At 35.7% G+C, this 24,465-nt stretch overlaps 1 protein-coding gene across 2 annotated transcripts in view; it reads right to left on the bottom strand.

Annotated features, from left to right (window-relative positions):
- Nucleotides 1–646: 646 nt before the first annotated feature.
- LOC140744850 (uncharacterized) overlaps nt 647–24,465 on the bottom strand; it is a 36,323-nt gene continuing 12,504 nt past the window's right edge. Inside the window, exons 3-11 of one of the 2 annotated variants that reach the window (XM_073076542.1) lie at nt 15,546–15,633; nt 11,782–11,889; nt 10,667–10,806; nt 9,607–9,837; nt 8,908–9,210; nt 8,537–8,633; nt 7,623–7,735; nt 2,250–2,321; nt 647–908 (exon numbers count right to left, since the gene is read on the bottom strand). In XM_073076542.1, coding sequence (XP_072932643.1) covers nt 786–908; nt 2,250–2,321; nt 7,623–7,735; nt 8,537–8,633; nt 8,908–9,210; nt 9,607–9,837; nt 10,667–10,806; nt 11,782–11,889; nt 15,546–15,633 — 1,275 coding nt within the window. In that variant the 3' untranslated portion in view covers nt 647–785. The remainder of the gene's footprint in view (nt 909–2,249; nt 2,322–7,622; nt 7,736–8,536; nt 8,634–8,907; nt 9,211–9,606; nt 9,838–10,666; nt 10,807–11,781; nt 11,890–15,545; nt 15,634–24,465) is intronic. The other variant, XM_073076543.1, reaches the window with a different exon arrangement.

Below are 24,465 nucleotides of genomic sequence, written 5' to 3'. Positions count from 1 at the left end.
CTCCTCTCACATCCCCTGATGATTACAGCGATATGCGACCACAAAAACCGCTGTCCTTCCCGGGGTCGCGTGGTAGATTTACCTACCAATTTACCAAAAAAACTGACGGAACTCATTACGAATTTTGACGGTGGTAGAACCCTTTGTGGTTCGACTCCTGCGGCACTACCGCCACACCTATTTCTACCTCATAACAGCAGTGTTGAGCGCTGCAGTGTTCCGTTTTGAAGGGTGTGGTAACGGACACATACCTTTCCGACGCGTTCATGGCGATGGTTCATGTTCGAGGCGCATATGTGGACGACCTCAGGTAGGAATATTTAATCCTATGTGTTGTTGATTACAGATGTCCATGGGCGGCAGTAGCCACTTACCATCCTACCTATACCTACTTTCTTACTTTCTGCTCCATCAGAACTGCTACAACAAAGCTATGCTAGCTATTGGATATTTATGTTTAAACTTGTTTGTTTGCATCATGTGGATTGAAGTCTTTGGCTGACCTTTTTTCTGTTTAAATAAAAAACTCAATTGTTTAATAAATTAGGTATGTCTAAAGGTCATAATTTATGTGTAATTAGCTACAATTCAATAATAACAACCCCTATACACCGACAGGAAAAATAATATGTTTTTAGAAAAATAATATATAAAAAAATCTTTATTTTTATGAAAATTTGTACAATACAGTCATACTATAGAGTATTTACATTTAGAGTATAATACTATTGTGATGTAAAACCGATATAAACAGTCAGATATTTTTCTTAAGCTAATATTATTATTTAAGCCTCTGTTTCAGCTTCTTTGTCTGCAGCCTCTTGAACGATAAGTACTTGTTTGTTAGCGCGTCTCCTTGCGTGAGGTCCAAGCCTAACTTGAGTTGGTTCTCCGCCTTCTTGAAGAATCTGAATAAATACAGGAACAAATTAAATTACTCGCCTGTAAAGTTGTCAAGTCAACTTGCCAAGTACCTAATAACTAGGTTAATAATGAACTTATTGTCATTATTTCCTTGTTGTCCTATAGCTAGGTATAGATCTTCTATAAGATTGATAAGAATGAAGGCCTCGTCTCATAACAACCGAAGATTTATCAATCTCCAACTTGCTAACGGATAACGTTTTTACAGAATTTTAAGAACTTTGTATTTGATTATACATAGAATTCGTATTCGTAGGTTATGTCTCGTATGTCTGCATAAGTGATTATAAGCAGAGTGAATATAGGCTGTAACTCTTGACATTGTAGTTTTTCCAAATTTTGAATTAATTTTATATGACAGCGAGTCAAGGGCAAAAGCCTAATTAAATTCAGAATTTTCAAACAAATAAATTGGATACTCTTCAATTGGTTTTATACATCAGTGTTCGTATGAGTGGAAAGATTTCGTTTATAAAATGTTTCGCTCTTTGTAAGAATGCTCTTACAAAGAGCGAAAGGCAAGTTAGGTAAGAATTGGTTCGTAATAAAATTATATAATATTTATACGGACGAGGATAAAATAAGTATAGATGTACCTCTTTATACTAAAAGACAAAGTAATAATCAATACCAAAAACTGCGTCACAATTCCTAATTTTCTCTCTTCCTAAAAGTCTTTCAAAGGACTGAAGACCTGTTTGCTTGCCCAAAATCATTACTCATAGGCAATGAGGCCAAAAGGTTCTTATGACAGAGAAATAAGTCTACGAAACAGAATAAGTAATAAACTTAACCAGACGCGACTAAGCTTAAAAATAGAAACGGAAGATAAATTATTTTGGTCCACATTTTTCGGTGTATTAGGGCAGTGTAAAGCTGTTATTCTTGTTTGAAGAGCTAGCTAAGAAGATATTTTTGACTCGATTCTAATTTAGTCATCAAGGACAGCAATATTTGATACATACAATACGGGTATGAATCCGTTGATTTTGCGATGATAATCAGGTTCGATTAAAATAAAATTCCATCTATTGGTTAGGCAGCACTCCGTGGTCGGGTTTATTAAGAAAATGAATGACAATCGAGTTATGAACGCCTGCGTAAAATTAAAGGCAAAGTTGTTATGCCGAACAATTATCCTGTCGACCTTGAATAATATAACAAATGTTCTTCGGCGACACTGACCACATTGTTATGTTCTTATCACGAGCAGCGCAATGTTTATAAAACAAGCAGGATTTTCAACAGGAAAATATTAAACGCGGTGGTGTTGATTTAAAAACTCCGACTTAACAGCGGACCGAGTTTTTCAGATTTGCTCTTACCTGGACATTTTTGCGAGTCGGCACATTATTTTGCAGGAATTTGTTTACCGCGCCCAAAGTGTTAATGGGGATCTGTAAGGAGAACTTTGCTCAATTGCTTTTTCTATTAACTTAAATGTATAAATAAATGAAAATCAAAGGTATAAAAAAAATGAAATTTAAAGGTATACTTTACCTTACCTTTTTTTTTGTCTCACCTTCACCACTTAAGCTTAGTAAAATCTTGACAGTTACTGTAAGTTTTACTGTAAGTCTTATAAAATACACTAATTTTACTAAATATTACCTGCTTTTATTTAATATTATCAAATCTAAGTTAGTTAAGCACAGTGTGGAACTTGACACGAACTATAATGTTGGTTGAATTTCGAAATAATTTAGGTTAGATAATAATTATAATGTTTTACCATATGTGAACATTACACTAAATTAATTTAACTTAACATATTTCACTGTTAATCATAGAATTATATCAAATTGTTCATTGTATATTATTATCAAGGATCTATTACAGCCTATTTTTTAATTACGTTATTAGACACTAATACACTTTAATATTAGTTATTTTACATTAGTAATCGTTACTATGCATATAGGTAACATGATGTTTACACCCACAGTCATATTTTTTGTCAAGATTGTAATAGTTTGCTCATTTAAAATTTAAAACGCCTTTTTTGGAAGTAAATGGCGATATTATACAGAGAGAACTTTAAATTTTAGCCGCTTTTTACGTTAAAATAAGTTTTAAATATTCACTAGTGGGAAAGCCGAAAAAGCCAAAGATAGTGTGGAATTAGGATAACATCATTATCGGGTACGGTCTTCATTAAGCTACATACAATGCTACCAAAGATTACAATAACATTATATCTTCGAATGAAGTATAACTAAGATAGATTGTATCGACACTTAGAATTGAAAAGAAAAGAAGGAAACATCGATAGATACATTTTTGGAACATTCTGTGAACAAATGCTTAAGGTTGCAAATGAATTCGACAAAGTTAGTGGATTAACTAGTCAGATTTAATAAAATAACAGATATAATATCGTTGGACAATAGTAATTGTTCCAAACGTCATGCTGGAAAATTTGAATACGGTGAGTGTCGACACACTTTAAGGGCGTTTAGCACTCTACGGACGCCCGCGGGTCCCTGGGCATACTAGGCGGACTCCCTTTCCATACACACACACTATGATATACCTACATAGTACATTATGAAATAGCTTTATTTGCAAATCCTGAATACAATATATCTTGGTAATAACTTAGGATTTCACAAAATCGTTTAATAAGTTACTAAACTTAGAGCTTATAAGCTCAGGAAATAAAAAGAAAATTTATTGACGTCACCCAAAGGGAAACCTGCGTTGTAGCAACGCAAAAACATAAATAAATTATCTGTGTAATATATTTTAGGATTATGCGACCCTTCGTGGTCGTACATTAAATAGGTTATGCAAATTTTTGTGGACTTGACCTGTTTATGCCGGTTCACTTGGCAAGCCCTAAATTTGCATAGGGTTTCCTCGTTTTAACCGAGGTGGTTAACATGTTTGGAATAAAATATTTGTTTTAAATGATTTGATTTGTACGTTTGAGCTGTGTATATTTCCATCCATCCATCCATCCATCCATCAGCCTTTTGAGGTCCACTGCTGGACATAGGCCTCCCCTAATTGGCGCCACTCCAACCGGTCCCGTGCCCTTTGAAGCCAGCGGTTTCCCGCCGTCTTCTTCAGGTCGTCGGTCCACCTGGTCGGGGGGGCGGCCTGAACTCCTTTTGCCTACGCGTGGTCGCCACTCGAGGACCTTCCTTCCCCACCGGTTATCGGTCCTCCGAGCGATGTGGCCGGCCCATTGCCACTTCAGCCTGCTAATTTTGAGAGCTATGTCGGTAAGCTTAGTTCGTCTACGGATTTCATCGTTGCGAATCATGTCTCGTAGCGAAATACCAAGCATAGCCCTCTCCATAGCACGCTGAGCGACTCTGAGCTTTCGAACTAGGCCTACAGTAAACGACCACGTTTCGGCGCCGTATGTCATCACTGGCAACACACATTGCTCGAATAATTTCGACTTCAGGCACTGAGGAATTTTGGACGAGAAGATACTCCGTAATTTCCCGAACGCAGCCCAGCCGAGTTGGATTCTTCGAGTGACCTCCCTCTCAAAGTTGGACTTACCCATCCGGATCGTTTGTCCCAGGTAAATGTACTCGTCAACAACTTCGAGAGGAGTGCCATCAACAACTACCGGTACGGGTGTGACATGGACATTTGACATGATTTTCGTCTTGTCCATGTTCATCTTAAGACCCACCCGTTGTGAGGCACTGTTGAGGTCTCCTAGCATTTTACTGAGGTCCCTCAGCGAATCTGCCAAGATGACTATATCATCGGCAAATCGAAGGTGTGTGAGGTGTTCGCCATTGATGTTAACGCCAAGACCTTTCCACTCCATCAGCTTGAACACATCTTCCAACGCAGCGGTGAACAGCTTCGGCGATACAACATCGCCCTGTCTAACTCCCCGCTGCAATTGGATAGGGTTCGTCCTCTGATCGTGTACTCGGACTGACATGGTGGCGGCTTTGTATACACACTTCAACACCTCGATGTACCTATAGTCGATCTGGCATCGCTGAAGGGACTCCAGCACTGCCCAGGTCTCGATAGAATCGAAGGCTTTCTCATAGTCCACATAGGCAACACATAGCGGCAGATTATACTCCTCGGTCTTCTGTATAATCTGCCGGAGCGTGTGTATGTGGTCCATGGTGCTGTAGCCTTTTCGGAATCCGGCTTGTTCGGGAGGCTGGAAGTCGTCAAGCCTGCGTGCAATACGGTTAGTGAGGACCCTCGAAAAGAGCTTATAAACATGGCTCAGAAGCGCAATGGGCCTGTAGTTCTTCAATAGGGTTTTATCGCCCTTTTTGAAGAACAGTACCACTACGCTTCTGCTCCACGCTTCCGGGGTAGTTCCGCTATTGATCACGGAATCGAACAACTTTTGGAGCGCCACTAGTACGGGTTTTCCGCCAGCTTTTAGCAGCTCTGTTGTGATTCCGTCATCTCCCGGTGCCTTGTTGGTTTTAAGCTGTTTGAGAGCCCCTCTAATCTCGTACAGGCTGACTTCCGGGAGGTCTTCGGTGTAGTGTCGGGTCAGCTTAGCACGTTTGTCGTTCACAGTCTTACGGGCTGGAACTCGTGCAGAAGTATACAGCTGTCCGTAGTAATTCTCGATCTCCCTCAGAACTTCGGGCTTAGACGAAACTATGGTGCCCGACTCGGTCTTCAACCTCGTCAACAGACTCTGCCCAATGCACAGATCTCTTGCGAACACTTTAGAGCCTCGGTTTCGCTCAATAGCGTCTTTTACGCGATTAGCGTTATAAGAACGCCAATCGCGTCGCCTACCTTGGGAGATCTGTTTATTAAGCAGCCTGTATTTCGACATTGAGGTTGGAGACTGCACACACAGTTCTCGTCTCTCCCGCATAAGACCGAGAGTATGCTCTGAGAGAACTCGAGACTTACCACTGGAGTGGGCCTTGAAGTACTTAGACCCTACCTCGTGGACAGTTGCTACAACCTGGGTGTTAATATCGTCCACGGAAACGCAAGAATCGAGGCACGCGAAACGGTTTCGTAACTCAATCTGAAAGCCTTCGGAGCCCTGGATTTGGACAGATGTTGGGCGGAGCGTAGACTTCATCAGGCGTGACCGTTCGAGCTTAACGTTGATATTTAATGTGCCTCTTACCATCCGGTGATCACTTCCGGTTTTCACCCTGTTGATCACAGAGACATCATTAAATATGTGCCGTTTGTCTGCCAAAATGAAGTCTATCTCGTTCTTGACGGTACCATCGGGACTTATCCAAGTCCACTTTCGCTGTGCCTTCTTCTTGTAGAAGGAGTTCATCATAAAGAAGTCTTCCCTCTCCAAGAAGTTGGCAAGCAAGTGGCCTCGGTGGTTCCGTTGTCCAATTCCAAAGGGCCCCACCTTCAGTTCGTCACCATTTCGCGTGCCTAGTCTTGCATTAAAATCCCCCATAACAACGGTAAAATGGGTTTTTGAGGTATGTATGGCTCTACTTATGTCCTCATACATAACCTCAACCTCATCGTCTGGGTGTGTCGACGTCGGCGCATATACCTGTATGACCTTCAGCGAATACCGTTTAGATATTCTGAGTATAAGGTACGCTACCCTTGCCGACACACTGTCGACCGTTACCACGTTGTTAACGAGGGATTTGTGGACGAGGAACCCGACACCTCCTTGAGACAGGTGTTCGCCCTCCCGGTGATAGAACAAGTTGCCGGATTTAAGGATTACCGTGTCCTCCCCCTGTCTTCGGACTTCTGATAATCCCAAAATACTCCAGTTTAACTTGTCTATCTCTTCTTCCAGCTCCTGTATCTTCTCGTCGGTCCTCAGTGTCCTGGTATTGTATGTTGCCAGGTGCAGAAGTCGTCGTGTGTGGTAGCCGACTCTCTTCCGGGGATTCTTAGCACCCCCTGCCCCGCCGTTACCTTGGCCGCTACCATAGCCCGGAATAGCGGGGCCGCCGGGGACTGGGGGCCGTGGCTTTTCTGCACCTATCATTGGGGGTTTTTGCCATAGTCACCGCGCCTGGCATGCGTGTTGGTGACCGCAGTAGGTGTTATTCTTACACGGGAAAATGCTGCTGCCCATCTCCTGGTATTTGTCCCTTAGTCGGCTCTTACGACATCCACGGGAAGAGAGGGAGTGGTGCTATTCGAGGCCGGCACCACACGGCATATGTTGTGTATATTTAAGGTGTGTATATTGATGGGTGAAAAATTTAAAGAATATTTTCATGTATTTTATCATTTACGTAGAATTAATTTGGCTGGCTGCAACCTGTTTGCAATATAAGTTAAAATTTTATATTATGAGTATTATGACGGCCGAAAACCTACCTAAATTTCTTCTGGGTTAAGGAATGCTTAAACTTTACCATGTTATTGATTACTTATTACAATAATAATTGAGTAAATTATATACTTACTGTGCAATTATTTACCTTCCAAACATGCAAGCAGCTTAAAATGGAAACTTCGATTAATTTATCTAATTGACTCATTTTAATGCTGGAAACCCTTTATAAAAATATCAAGTATATTAATAAAAATATAATTAATAAAGTTATAATTTTAAAATATTTACAATTATGGATATTATGTTAGTAAAATGCAATTTAAATGGCACTGATTCCTAGAATACGAAAAATATGTATAAAACTAGACCAAGCATATTAGTTTAAAGTCCAAATAAAACCACACATTGTTATGAAAAAAATGAAGAAAAACCGTTAGTAGATGGGCAATGAACTCACGGCGAAAATATCATCTATTAGTTTAGACGCGCTCGGTGTCTCTACCGAGATGTGCGCGCTTGATGATGAAACTGATGATGGCTCATGCTTCGCTGATTCAGAATCCGTTTCTACTGAAACCATTAAAATAAATGATCAATCATTTTCAAATATAAAAAAAAATAAACATAGGCAAGAAAATTTGTAGGAGCTATAGAATTTGAGATAATAGAAGCAAGTGTAATGCATGATGTGCGTGTAATATATTATGAGAACGTAAATGATCGGTTAAAACATGTAAGAAAAATTGAAAGTTGCAGAAATTTGTTGCAAACATTTCTATTTCAGAACAGATGGCAAAGAAAGAATTAAGTGTTAAACAAGGGAAAGAAAATGTTAAAGTACAATTGCCCAGTAAAAGAAAAGAGGCAAAGTATTACGCTACAATGCATCTGTTTATTTAGTGCAAAATATTTTTCATCTCTGCCTTCGGTGTATACTTTCCGTTTGTGGTGGCGGTCGTAAAAAATAAAAACATAATAAAAGCTAGAAAGATAAAAATATCATCAAAATTACGAGGGCAACGGAGGCGCTGAGATTATCCTTGGGCTCTGTTTGTATAACGCAGGTCGCTTTCGCGTCTTATCTTGACCGTAAAAAATTAATACATAATTTCTTTTTCTAAAACTTTACATAACTACAACTCATAAATCATATCTTTGTTTTTGAGAAAATGCTACATTAAGTACTAAAATATTAGCTCTACCTAGTGACCTTATGTTTAGACATGTAATTATGAGGACAGCATTTATTTGATCTCATTTTTGGTTCAACACAGAGCTAAATAATTTCCCTCATTACCTCATTTATTAAAACTTCCGTACAAAAATTTGAGTAACTTAATTAAATAATGTTCATGTTTCACAAGTAAGCACCTGCTTGAACCGAGGCGGACTTCTGAACGGAAATGTTTGTATTCGCCGCCGTGTTGCTGAGTAAATTACCCACCGCTCTCAACGTTTGAATTGGGATCTGAAAATATTCGTCGAAAAATAACTTATTGCCATATTGTTGAACAATTTAATATGTGTAGCTCCAATTTGTTTCAAAGTAATTAAATCAAATTTGTTTCAAAGTAATTAACAAGAAAACTAAAAGTTTCTTGATGTGCTGAAAGTCATTGAATTTGATTGGGAATGTCGAAATAATATCTTTGCTAATTATGTGAGCGAAACTTAAAATATTTGTTTTATTTTAATAAATTTAGTTAGTTGGCATAGAATTAAAATATTTGATCCATACTCACATTAAATATGTCCTGGAATAAAGTTGGATTCTTTTGGTAAGTGATTTGCTTTGTGTAAACCTGACCAGTGCCGTGAACATCACCACCAACAGAAGCGCCGGCATTTGCGCTAGCTTCAGCACCGACATCAATTCTCTTCTGAATAGCAGGTTCAGTTTTGTAAATAACAGGGGGCGCGACATCTCCCTCACCCCCAATATAACCACCAACGTACGCCGTTTTGCGGAAATGTTGGCGGCGAGGTTTATAGTGCGTGTGGATGATATGTTTCTCCACTACTTGCGGTTGTGGCTCCACGTATACCTGTTTATTACATCGATATTAAAACGCTATAATAAACCATATTACAGTATTTCATACAAATCAACATTATTAACACAAACTTGTTAATGAGCCCAGTTGCTAGGCAAGAAGTAATTGTGGTAACATTAAACACATAATGTGCAGGTAAAAATTATCAAATTGTTATATTTTGCAAAACGTTAGCTGCCTCAAAGCCTTTGGTGCGGTCCGCAAGACTTGAAGACAAACCTTATAAATTCTAGGATTGTAATTCCGATGTGTCATCATCCAAGGCCGACGGCTATATCCTGAACGTGGACGCACTTCGAACACAGAATTAAATATATCGGGGAAATTAAAAGTAGAATATATTGGTTTACGGTAGTAATAATCGTCTAGTCTCCATGGTCTACTCACTTCTTTAACTATGACTGGCGGTTGTATATCACCTTTGACCTCCACCTTTGTCTGAACTTCAGATTTTCCACTGTTTAGTGGTACAAACTCCAGAGGTTTAATTTCATTGGTCGCCTCAATATTGAAATCACCCTGTACATTGCCAGAGATAGGTTTGACTTCAAGCGGTTGAACATCATTTGTACTGGTGTGCAAAATTCCGCCTGATCCTTGTTCAGATGTTTCCCCTGCCTGCAAAAAAATTCTTTTAAACATTTTGATATCGTATTCAAATATATACATGCATCAGTATCATTCCTGAAGATTGCATTTTAGTAAATTAAAATATAAGTCTAAGGTCAATTGATCAAACAAAAAATAACTCCTTAACTTTATGTTATAGCTTAGATAGCCGTGCTTTACCAACTACTTAATACATTCAACAAGTACTTAATAAAATTTCCCATAATCCTTATTAGAAAACAAAACTACAAACAGAACAGAAAATCGTGCTAATCTGTTAATGCATTTTGAAAACTAGCCAATTGCGAAATTATGAAGCGTATATACTACGTGATCAAAACAAGCTTAGAACACGACGTCCCGAATACATTATGAGAACTAAGTGAATTTCTAAAAGCACCAATACATTACGTGCATGCGGGTATAAAATTGGATATTTTACCTTCTTGAGGGTATTCGGAAGTTAGTTTCACTATTAACATAATAGAGGATCATTAGATAATCATTAAATAAGTGCACTTTACAAATTGTTAGACCATTTATTTTATTAGAATTGATTATTGTGTTATACACCCAAATACAGTACAAATATGGTTAGACAAACTACATAGTTAAAAAGGTTTTAAGTATTAAAAAGTTATACATCAGGTTTGGGAATAATTGGAGTATTTTAACTCAATGAGTATAAGAGCAAATTACAAGTAGAATAAGACATGAAACACTTTCTTAGAACTTATTGTCCCTTATACTGGGCACGTAAGGCCTTCTCCAACTCCTTCCTTTTTTGTTTCTCTTCCTTTCTTCTTCTCCTAAGTTCCTTGGCATTGTTGTCACCTACCAGTCCGGAAGAAGCAAAGTGGTCTCCAGCCTGAGCAGATGCAAAACCGCCTCCAGCCGACCTCGCTGCGTTAACTCCTCCACCAAGACCTGCTGAGGCTTTCACGTTGCCTCCTGCAGTGGCTCCAGCGAACAGACCACCTAGAGTAACAAGATCATTTTAATCAAAATGAATTCATAAATATGGATAGCGATTGATTTAAAATCACAACTTTTGTTTATGCTTTAGTATCATTAATTTAGTAAATTAATGATACTAAAGCATAAACAAAAGTGCCCTGCCCTGGTACATGAGATACTCTAATTACTTTTGACTTAGGCGTCTATGAACGACGTAAAATAGGCTTTCCAGATTAATTAATTATAGATTAATCCGTAGTAACTCCGAAATATTAGGTCTCACGGGGTAAATAATATATATCTATATCGATGTTAAAGCGCTTGTAAATATCTAAAGATTCTTTATAAAGGGAGATTTTTTTCAAACGTAAGTACTGTATAAAAATTAGCATCCCACAGCTACGTTGAGTCTCAGTCAAGCGGTGCATTTTAAAAGTAGCACTCTAAAATTTTATTTGATATATATTACAGTTATTCACAATAAATCGAATAGCTATATACGTTCTACTGACTTAAATAATAATTACCAAACATTGTACTTTATAAACTTACTTTAACATTATTTAAATCAGTGTATAATGGTTATCTTTATTATATTTCCTTATTGAAAGGCGTTATTAAGTCACTGTAATTGTAATAATTACTAAGACCTTTAACATAAAGTTCGAGGTAAAACCAGCGGGTACTTAATGTTTCATTGCTTGTCATTACGTATAGTATTGTTATTTTCCACTTCATTTCATGATTTCGTTCATAACATAATACTTATAAAATTTGAAGGTGGGTAGAACCCTTTGTGGTTCGACTCCGGCAGCACCACCGCCAAACCTATTTCGACGTAGTGTAAATCGCTACTGTGTTTTGGTTTGAAGAGTGTGTTAAGGGAGACAAACTTTTCCGATCGGTTCAGCTTAGTCTAGTTAATATTTTTAGACGACGACATCTTTAATTGAGTGAATATTAGTTACAGTTTTTTAATAAAATAAGTTTAGTTACCTGAAGCACCTCCCTTCTCGTCCACGGATCCACCAAGGCCTGCTTTTGCTGATTGTCCATATGGAGTGCCAGCCTCAGCGTACAAACCTCCAGAGGTTCCTGTGCCACCTTAAAAGAAAAGATTTCATATCAAAATAAAGAAGGAACTGTGAACAAAATACGTTTTTGTCGCAAGATATGTTTAGCCACGGATGATATTTATTATAAAGGTTAGTTAGTGCTAATTAAACAGCGTCGTCTCCTTATACTATGACGAGCTTTTGCCCGCGGTTTCGTTCGCGTTACGAAGTAATATTTTCATCCCCTATTTTATCGCTTTGGAGCTAGAATTGATCAAAATCCTTTCTTAGCGGATGCCTATGTCATAACATCTACCTCCATGCCAAATTTCAGCCCGAACCGTCCAGTGGTTTGGGCTGTGCGTTGATAGATCACTACGTCAGTCAGTCACCTTTGATTTATATATATTTAGATTTCTAAATATTCTATACTTATTCGAAGTCTATTCGGTTAACTCGTCTGTGGCAGTTGACTTATTAAATGCCTAAAAGTCGAATATTCCTCTTAGGTATACTTAAGCAATTAAAATACTTATTATTGCAACTTCCTTAAAAAGTGAATGGAAGAAACCACGTGCATCTATATTAACCATATTAATATTTAAATATTCAGTAATGACGAACGTCATACTTTTTGAGTTTTGTTATGTATGGAAAAACCCAAGAAGCATTTTCTTAGGTAATTTATATTTACGAGCGATAATAATCGAGTTTGAGTTGTAAAAATCAAAAAGTAAAAATACGATAAAGTGTAAAAAATATCGCAGTTGAATAAGGTATTATTTATACCTATATTAATTGTCCTTGTCATACCTTGACAGTGATATCAAGATTTTACGGATAATAAAAGTTTACACTTCTTTAACCATAATAGCTCGAAGGACTTATAATAGCTCGAGTAATAGATTCACGTCAACATATTATCGTCTGAATTATAAGTAACAGAAAAGCTGTATTGATATAATAATTTAGGGAACTTAAGAGCTAAATACTTACAAACATTATCCTTACCCTTAAGTTTTAGTTTATCGAGAGTAATATATTACTAGAGCATTACAAATTACAAGTAAGCAGTTCCAGTGTTTGTGGCTTCTCATTACGACACAACGCTAAGTTGTGTTGTGGTTTGCTATGAATCTTGTCGTAATTACGCACCGAGGCTCAGTAATTAAATTAATTATGTGAGTAATGTCACTTACAACACAAGCGATTAATGCAATTTTGCTTGCCATTAATGGAATGGACAAAAACAAATGATGTAATATTAAGCAAATATGTCGTAGAATACTAAGTTCTCACCAGTTGTAGTAGCGAACCATGTTTATAGTCATAAAAATAAAATATTAACAAAATTTAATTTTTACATGCACTGGATTCCATTGTAGAAGAGACACAAGTACAAAACATTAGTTTGTAAGGCACAGTTGCGTTCAAAATTATCTTAGAAATGGTACTGATTTGAAAATGTAATCATAAGAAATACACAAAGGTTATCATTATTGGTGTGGTGCCTACTCGTAAACAATTGTTTTATATATAAAAAAGTATTTACGTTTTTTTTCACGTAAAAGCAGTTTTTGAACTAAAAAACACACTGTTATTGTAAGAGTTCCTTTTGTGTCAGAATCTAAAATAGTAATCAATAGGGACACTACAAATAGTACGAAATATCTAAATGTCAGAAAATCACTAAATATTTCAGTCCATTACTGTTTTCTTTAAGTCCTAAGCACTCATCAAACTGGCGTAAATAGGGGATTAATTAGTTAATGTAACATTCCATTAGGAGTCACCTCTGTGACTGGGCTTGAAGTAACGTCACATATTTACGGTATAAATTAACTGGTCTTATTTGAGGATAGTTTAAATCCGCTCAGTGTTTTAAGGCGGAACATAACCACAACGAAGTTACATGTTAACAATTTCTTTATCAAGTTTTGAACTAAGCAAGCAAACGAGCATTCATTTGACAGTAAGTCACTGCAGCCTTAAGTTATATCCTTCGTGTATGTTTGTCTCATGACTCCATTTAAACTAAAATATAGCAACACTTAACGGCAGAAGTAGGTACCTATATACCATCTTTTTGCGTATCAGCATTAGTTGATCTCTAAATAATCGACGAACAGGTCATGAAAGTTCTAGCTTACTTCAATATATGTAGTTCTAATCACAGTTATCAGAGCACCTAAATTGGAATCCGATCGCAAAGACTAATAACAGAAGTTATCAAGATAATTGAATCACCAAAACTACTGGATTCCTAATGGAATTTTCTACCAATCCAATTGCACTCCTAGTTTGAAGCGTAAAACACAGCTTTGGTTGAACTAAACCGACCCGAAATTTTAAAACAAGAAACTGTAGAAACATAGATTAGCCTTTCTTCAAGCCGTGCTTTCGATATCGAAAACCAATCGCCCCAATAGCGCAGATGTTTCGGGAAGAGGTATTGGTTTTGCTTCGGTATTGCAAAAACAAAGCACAGCAATTGAAAGAGCAAATACACGGTCCCTAGGTTTTTTCATTAAATGCTACGGTGATCCGATGTTCATTGTTTTTTCAGATCTGACTACAATATCCCTCATTATTTATTATTTTTATAAACGAGAATGAATAAATGCCGAGTCTGTTTTGTTTTCTATCAACACAATGCATTTTGTTGACGGGCAAGAGTGTATTGGAGTTTAAAATATCGAATATCACGTTATTCCACGTACTCTTTCATTTCGATAATGAATGTTTGGAAATTAATCTTTGTTAATATTAATAAGTTCGTGGAAAAGTTTCATACGTATTTTGTTTTTGTTAATTATCTGTTATTATCCCCCACATATTCTGCGAATATATTAACCAGATATCAGTTCTACCTTTAAAAGGTGGTCTTAACACACAACCCTTTAGAGTTGAAGATGATAATGAAATACATACACTGATTAAAAATGACTTTCGATATAGCCATCCTTGAATATTAAACCTCATATGGCTGGTTATCATAATTCATACTAGACATGATAGATTTAAACCACTATTACAAAAATAGCTACAACGATGGTACCTGTGAAATGTTCACGAACACATCACATTTCCAAACAACAGATTTCCACCATGTTCACATTTTTCATTACGGTTTGCATAGATTACTTTATTCGATAGAAGTTGGGTCATCTAATAATATTTGCACAATTTGGTAACGTTTCGACCGATCGTTCGTGCTCGTCCTACAATTCCACGCCGACGTACGGACAAAAATGTTTATCTTGAATAGATGTGTGTTTACAGACTATGCTTATTGGCCCTGTCTGAAAATAATTTTCTTCGGATGAAATATGAAAACATAAATTGTTCTAACAAAAGAGCTTTGCTACTGCGTCTAATAAAATCGTAATAGTTGAATGAACTAAATGAATAATACCAATTATATTATATTGGGTATATTTTCTCTTTATTACAATCTCTCGCAATAAAAAAGCATAATAATTTTGTTGCTGAAGAATAATACATTTAGTAATACAATGCATTTGATCGTGTAGAAACTTGAAAGTGTTGTGCATGAGTCCACGAAGGTTTCTGAGTTGGTACGACAAATTTTCAACAGATGGCGCCTCTGTCATTCCAATGAAGATACAAATTTTCAGGTATATGTATGTTAGTAATATATTAGTAATTGTGAAAGACAAATAAATAATTTCGAATATAACATACCTAGAAGCCCACCAATGCCAACGCCTGCGTGGTAGCCACCAAAGTTGACACCGAGTTTCCCGTCTTGAAAGGTTATAAATTGAGGTTGCTGTAAAAAAAGAAGTGGTTAATATGTAAATATATATGTAGGTATATGTCAGACAATAATGCCATAAATAATCCTCTAATAAGTATTATCATTATAATTCGATTATTACTTCTTTTCTAAAATAACGGTCACTATTATAATAACAATTTTCACGACAAAATTTGCTTATATAGAAAACAAATCGATGCGTCTTATTAAGGTTTGGATAGGTTAGGTTGGAATATACATTGTGCACACCTAATAGAAAACGCGTGAAATTATGCTAGAGGTATATCCACAAAAAACGCTTATTAGATTATGTGTGACATGGATATATTTTATTTAAGCAGATTATACCTACGAGTAGTTTTACCTAACTTCAATCGGTAAACCTAATTCCGGCTAAACCTAGGTATAATAAACAAATCTCTAACTTGATTGCCAGTATAAAGGTGAGACAAAGAGTATGTATAATATGGAAATTATTATACAATCCACGTGAAACCTCCCAGTTATAAATATTCACGTCATAAAACTCAATGCTACAAGCGAGGCACGCGACGCTCAGATTACTAACGAGTAACGCGATTGCGTTCAAGATTAGGTCCTTGTACGATCATAGGCATTATGTGATGCGATTTTTAGTTATAAGAAAAAAAAAATGCCCACTTGAGTATGTGGTCACAACTGCCCATGGCTGTCTGTCCACAAGTTGGTATACATCATAGTCAGGTACCGATAACAGAATGTTGCGTTGCCACTTCTGATAAGTATGACGATGGTCTTATGTAAATCAGCCAGCATTGACGGCTTTTTAACGAAACGCTAGAGCATATAAAAATATACCTTAATTTTTCTGTAAAAGGCGTATCACACGATGTTCCTTCAAAAAATATTGACATATCTTGGGAGGTGTAGATAAGAAGTGTTTTAATAACAATTGAGGTAAGAAAAACATATACTGTTATTGTATTCGAGCACTCAAAACAATTTTGACAAAATCTCGCAACATTAAAGCGATGATAAGAAAAGCTTAAGACACGGGAGAAGGAAAACGAAAGAATGAATTATGTTATACTTGATTTTCATTAAAGTAACAGGAAAGTAATGCATTTAGATTTTTATTCAAGCGAAAATCATAATATCTTGTTGTATTATAAAGCCGATTAAAATATTTTATTCATCATTGGTATCATCATCATCATCATCAGAATATCATTAATCAGAACAAAGGATAATCTATAAAAACATTTTTTTTTATAATATAGCAGTAGCAGACGAGCATGCAGTCCACCTGACGGTAAGTGGCTATTGCCGCCCATGGACATCTGTAATCAACCCCAAATAGGATTAGATATTCCTACCTGAGGTCGGCCACAGATGCGCCGCTACCCCTGAGGACTAAGCTGGAACGCCTCGGAAAAGTTTGTCTCCCTTACCACACCCTTCAAACCGGAACACAGCAGCGCCTAACACTGCTGTTATTAGGTAGAAATAGGTGTGGCGGTGGTGCCGCCGGAGTCGAACCACAAAGGGTTCTACCACCTTTACATGATCTTGATGATTTACATGATGATGATGATGACCTTTTTTACATGATCGTCAACGTAAATAATAGGAAACCCAGTAATATATGTATTACTATCAAGTTAGTAATTTCAAGGATCTGGCCATATAGAAGCGACGTCGAGCGAGGATCGCTCGTAAACGGTTAAATTGCACCGCGGCGCTACTATTTAAAAATACTTTGTATAAGAGTATATAAGTTTAAACGGGTATCGTGTTCGACACGCGTCCTTTCTTAATGTCTCTTCTTTGTGGTTTGCGTATATCGTGCGAGCGCAATAATTAAATCGCCTTACAATTAAAATCGTTTATTAATAAACGCTTTACGTAATTAGCTAATGTATCATTTATAGTATTCCTTTAATATTTAACATATCATGATAGAGTGGTACGAGTATATGGTATAGTCCGCGTAAAACTGCTAGTCCGCTCTGAATATAGAAATGAGTAGCGTCGCCATAGCAAATTTTATGACTACACCTGCTCGCAACAACTTTAGAGCGGACTAACGGTTTGGCGCGGACTATATCTGTGTCTACAACAATATTGATATAAGTAAAAAGCAAAATATAAAGTTAGGTAATCGTAACACAAAAACGTTTAATTGATCAATAGTGTATTATTGTAGCACTTATTCACAATCGAGGTGTGTAATAGGATATCCGTATGTTACGGTATTTGTCGGCCTTGTATGTAAAATATTTGAACACACATTGTTTGGCAATAATATAAGTAAGGTCTCTACAAAACATGCTATTTCTAGCATCAGTTATCGACGATTTAGTTGTTTTCGAAAACTAGATGCAGTGATAAAACGCTACATCCTGCGCAAGTTTGAGTGTCGCTCGCGGCTACTTTTGAACGCCCGATGCAGCATTTGAATGCAATAAAGCGATGCACCGTCGACACAATCTCTAAAGGGCGAGTTGCCCATGCTAAAAGTGGTCATTCCTACTAGATGGTTATCTACGAGACATAAGTAAATAAGAATATCTATGTCTGTATGAATGTTTTCGAATGTACAAGTAGAAAGTAAGCAAAAGTAAAGAGGCGTGTTGCAGGTAAGAATGCAATTGCTTTTTTTTTAGGATTGCTCACAAAAATGATTCTATAAAATATTTGTATTTCTTAATCTATTTTCTCCTTATTTTTGACTGAAATATTGTATTAATTTCCTTATGTTTTGCAGTAGTATCCTATGAACTTTTTACCTACTTTTATCTAACGCCAATTTAAAAAAGGAAATAGTTTAAAAAATATAAACTTTTGCAAAGCAAGAATTCAAGCCATGAAATAGTTAAACAGATTAAATAGGTGTTATGTGTTTTCAGAAGTTTGTAGTTAACCAGAGTGTGATATGTTATCCGCTAGAAAGCTCCAACAAGTTTTAACGATGCATAGTGAGCACAAGTCTTAAAACACTTGGTTGCAAGAGCATTTGTACTTATGGATAATCGCTACACACAAATATTGCAACTAAGCGAAACTGAACGCGGTTTGATAATTGATCAATTAGATTACCAACATGTTGTTGCTAATTTGACATATCGTATGTATCGTATCTAATTTGACGTAAACCAAGAAGTAGTGACAGGTTAATGGTAAAAGGCATATTAAACTAAAATTGCAGGCATGTCAAATGTAGTTTTCAAATGTATGCGTTGCGTTATACAAATAAGTTATAGTTTATTTGAAGGGTAAAAGAAAACATCGTAAGGAAACCAGCACACTTGAGAGTTCTTAAAAAAACTGTGTGAAATCTTCCACTTATTTTGTGCTTTATAATAGCAGTATCGAGAACTGCGATGTTCTGATTTAATGGGTGTGTTACGTAGATACAGTTACACAAGCAATTTACGATTTATCTAAGTGTAGAGCAGTGCATGTGTCCTACTTCACGTTTGACTGCAAACCTATTTGGGGTTGAGTACATAATTATATCCGTTGGCAGTAGTTACCAGTAAACAACAGATTGACTACATGCTCGTTGCTACTTTATTTTCATAAAACATATTATAATACAATGGAGATATAAATATTTTGAACGTGAAAACGTGCCTTTTAATTTGCCATCGATAAAGTCTTACCGCACCCTTTTTGACGACCCGCGTGGCGGAGCGGTTACCATGCCGGTCTGACGCGCAGAGGGTCCCGGGTTCGATCCCCGGCCAGACAGATTTCTAAATGATGAATTTAGATTTCTGATTCTGGGTCTGGGTGTTTGTGTATTTGTCTCTGTGTGTGTCCGTAGCACCTACGATACAGGGAATCCTAGTGTGGGGCTGTGAGTGTAGAAAGCGTTATTAAGCGTTATTATTACCCTTAGTGTTCTCGTCTTATACATTCTTGACCGACTTCGAAAAATAAGGGTTTCTTAATTCATGTCAATCTTTAATTTACTTTAAGCAAGAGTTAAAGTAAAAGTCTTAAGACAGTTAGAGACATTAAAATCTTGTTATGTTACCCTCACAATTTAGTAGCTACCCGAGTACGGAATGTTTTGAAACTGTCCGAAGGATCCATAAGTTTTAACGGCTGGTACATAATTGCACTCATACCCAGTCCAGGATAGAACGTTTACATAATGATCATCAACCCTTTAATGACCCATTAGGGTTGGGTCTATAAGAAACTTTAAAATTGTAGTATTGTAATGCGGTGAGCATTGTGTGCGCTTTGTGGACATCAAAAACCTTCAAGAAAATGTTGCCGGTCTTATTTTTACCTACTTCATTTTAGGTATGTTTTCAACATTTTTCTTAGCCATTTAATAAGTTTTAATCAATTTTAAATATGTTATTTGAAGTGATTTATTTGAACTCTGAATCACACTCCGTTTTCGCTACAATATCAGGCCATTGAGTATGTTTGTACGTACGTATTTTTACAACTGCATTAGGTGTTGTGACGGTAATTGGCGTCCTCTAATTTCCATGACCTGAGTTACACGCAATTACACCGTATAATTGTCTTTGGTTGTACGATAATATCCAAACAGTTTCGAGTAGGTACAGATTTTTGTTATGAAATTACTTATATGTGTAATAGTAGCAGTGAAGAGTTTTATTTATATTTACCACGAGAAATTTTAATATAGCACCTCTAATAAATATTATAATTGGATGTTTATTTTGCATTTTTTTATTGAAGCGTACATAAATACTCGTATATACGTAAATTAGATAAAACCGTTGGTAATTTATCCGAAATAAATTATATAAATATAAAATATCGTATTAGTAACTCCTTCCTGTGGATAACATTGGTTTAAGGTATGTAAAAGTTATTTTAGTATCATTTAACTAGTATACGTGTTTAGTTTTTTTAACACACTTTTTTAAAAACTAATTACTATTACATTGATTAGGTAGGTCTAACTTTTTGTTATTAAAATAATAATTAAGTTTTCAATCAAAAACTTTAAAGAATACTATCCGTATTCTTGAGCTACTCGTTTAAAGGTGAAAACTTACAAACAAAACTTGAACAAGACTTCTACGGATTCCTGCCAGTACTATGCAGAAGTACGCGAAGTCTAATTGAATAAAAACTTCGTAATTTCGCCTCGGCTTTGGAATTTTAATTTACGTTCTTTTTTGCTGTCTTTATCTTTAACAAAGCTGACGTATTTCAAATCTTTATGAATAAAGGGAAAGTCAAATGTCGTTTCATCAATACAAATAGATAAAACTAGGTTTTGTCCGCGATTTCGTCTCTTGATGTTGAGTGCATCCATGAGCAACATGGTTAACAATTTTGAAATCCCTCAGTGTAACTTATAACGCTACACGCAAGGAATATTATTTACGACAATTGTGTTTAAATTATTTTTGGAAGAATGATTAATTGTCACTTAATTAGTGATATGAAATACAATAGGTACAAATACTTTTATTTGCACGCTATTTTGAAATAGATAAGCACATCCCTTTAAATGCATTGCTGGGCTGTCTGTTTCTCTATTCCAGCTACTTTCCAATATGGTTGGGCTAGTTTTGATGAAATTTTCATTGCTAGATAGCTGATGATATATGGAGTACTGAAAAAGGTTGCAGGCTAAAAATTAAAACATATGATTTTTTTGAGTATTTTGCTCGATTTTAACTCTGTGTCACTTCCCATGGTATCTATGGAAAGAGCTTAGATTAAAGATCAATTCAACGCAGAGACGTTTAGATAATGTAGGTGTTAAAGCAATCGACCCTTATTAGTGATCGAAGAATCTACCTAATAGAAACACAACTAGTTCTGTAAATAGTTTGATTAAATAATTGTTGGAATTTAACGGTTCCTTGCTTACAGATGTTATATTAAGCCTTGTAGTCGTATCGCTTTGTATAAACAATGTCTTTTAGAAACTAAATGCTAATAAGCACAGGTCTAACACAAACACAAAGATCACATGCCGTAAAATGGTATTTGGCGTGGCGTGGCCCCACAACCTTCACACCAGAACGAAGCTGACTTAAACCGCGCATAAATAGCTTGTAGAAAAATACAGCATTTAGAGAAAAGTAAACTATTTAATGTACTTAATGTAAATATTTGTATTTCTATTTTATACTACAGTTGATTCGCAACAGTGCTAACAAGATTATGGTGTAGCAACGTTAGAAACAAAGTCACTTAACAATCAGACGGAAGAACAGGATGTCGTCATGCAATATGCATTAATCTGTTAGATCGATTTGTGCTGATACAAATCTCTATTGTTCCTTAGACGATTACGCCTTTGTAATGTCCTATTAGGATACAGGAAATAACTAAGTATCCTCAATGTAATTGGATTAAATAGATATTGCGTATAATAATTACTTGATTATGTAGCTATACCATTTTTTTTAGAAATTCCTAACTCTCTGAATAGTTAAGGTCCTTTCAATAGTAATCACGGCCTATCTTGTACATATCAATAAAACCTATACGGCTAAAACCTTTTTTATATACCATTGTTGGGGGCGTGCACATTACATACATAAGCTCTTCTAATAATTACAATTAGAACATTAAGTATTAACATAACACAAAGTAACATTCACTATTAGTAAGTAAGAGAACTTTAAGTTATTTTATTGTCTATTCACAAGTATGTTCCTCGTTACAAGTAAGTTTGAAGAGTGTAAAAAATGAGTTTTAATATAATTACGGTACAATTGCAATTAGCTCGAAATAAATTAAATCAATGAGTATTAAATAAAAATAAAGCCTAGACCATTATACTAACCAATCGCCGTTAGTCGATTGTGTTAATGACAAAAGTAATAAACAACAAAAATTAGAAGAAGAATATCAAATTTCCCCCCTTATATTGAAGAAAGCTATAAAATTCACAGAAGGATACAATTTCAAGATTAATATCCTGTTCACTCTTTGTATTCAACCGTTTCCTGCCTCAGAATGAAATAAAGGCGAGCCAAGGAGAATAATATAACAGACGGGCTCGTATAATGGAAACAAGCTTAAAATTCCTGTTCAAAATACACGAGCCAAGAACATCAATAAATCTGAACCTATCTAGAAACAGGTAAAATAAAATGTATCTTCACTTTTCTGGGTTTTTATTTTATACCAACTTATGCACTATTTTTAGCACAGATTTTTGGATATTTTGTTTTATTTTGTAGACACTGAACGTTGTTTGTATCAACAACTCTGATACGACTAGCTTAGACTTGATTTTATTTGTAAATCAGCTGTGTGCATATAGTATGCATGATGTGGAAAATCCTAATGTAGAAGTATGAGTTAAGTCGTTACTTATTTATTAAGTGTACAACTTGATAAATCAATGTCAGTTATGATTTGTATTCAATACATTTAAAATGTATACTCGAACATAAATTTGCAATTCAATCAAAATGTATTCATAGTTCCATGTTAAATTGCATTGGTATTTTTTAAATTCGTCTCGAGTCTAGACAACCTAATTTAAAAAGTCCCTTATATTTTATTTTGCTTTCACAGAAACGTGCAGAGCTCATATGCTAATTTTCTTCATTTCATATACAGAAAAATCATTATGTCAAAAATTAACATAAACAATACAAATATACGCGTGTTTGCTTTTGGAGCCGGTTTTAAAATTCAAACGTATGGTAATAAGTACTAGTATATACACGTGATAACGATTGTGCTGCACGATGGCTATAGAATAATTATGATCGAATTAAAATAGGGATTTTCCTTTGTCATACCAATATCGGCGATATGACAACGTTCAATTTCTGATTAAATATGAAGCGAACCATTTTCCAACTTTATCCGTTTTGAGATTTCATAAAGTTGTCATTCGGCTGTACCACTTTTGGCCATGAATTTATCTGAATTGGGGCAGAACGGTATCTTTTTGAGTAATTTATGGGCTTACACTTATTGACATTCGCCTGTTCATAGAACTCTAAAACACCGTTAACGTCTTATACCTACTTTATTACAGGAGTACTAAAAGTAATAGGACTAAAAGTAAGTAAATACATATTTGTCATCTATTAAATTTAATTGCTGGGCAAACGCATGTTCGTTTGAAGTTTTTGTTGATCAAATAAAACTAGTCACTTAGAGCACGAATCACATACCTATCAAACATGTACGAGTATGATCAAAATGTAAGAAGTTTTTAATGCAATAATATTCGCAATAAATTATTGAAATGTATACTTAACTTAATCATTAATCTGTGTTTACCACATTGTTGAGCACGAGTCTTTTCTCACATAATTTTAATGCTGACCAAAAGCGGATTCCTTCATATACCATTGAGAATATTATCGAGTACCTTCCTAGTATTCCTCGCCGTCCATTCATATAATTGATTAGATAATTTAATATTTTTACTACTTCTCATGATGAAACGAGTAATATTTAAACATACAAATATGAACGCATTAGTTGCATTGGATAGTTTATGGAGTAAATCTAAAATTAGACGGGCAACCATTTGTCATCGTTATTTATCACATAATTGTAAATTTCATCTTCATCATCATACGACTTTCTATCTTATACTATCTTTGTTTCATATGTAGATTGTAGACCATTACTACAGTTAAATCCTTAAAATATAATATTCCCTAATCTGAATTTGCTGATAAAATTAATATATTAATATCACATTCACATTGTTACTGGGGTTACAGGGACTTGAGCAAAACCAAACTATATTAGGTCAAGGGTTCACGAAATCTTAGTCATTAATATTCAAGACGTCACTGTGTTTGATAGTCAATTGTAAATACGGCCGAACTGTATGGCACTTGGTTTACTCGAGATGACATTTCAATTAGATTT

The sequence above is a fragment of the Epargyreus clarus genome, unplaced genomic scaffold (assembly GCF_041222505.1).
Source record: "Epargyreus clarus isolate Ecla_fem2 unplaced genomic scaffold, WU_Ecla_fem_2.2 ptg000009l, whole genome shotgun sequence".
Taxonomy (NCBI): Eukaryota; Metazoa; Arthropoda; class Insecta; order Lepidoptera; family Hesperiidae; genus Epargyreus; species Epargyreus clarus.
The sequence above is the reverse complement of the archived record's forward strand: the minus strand, read 5'-3'. Positions and strand labels throughout refer to the sequence as shown.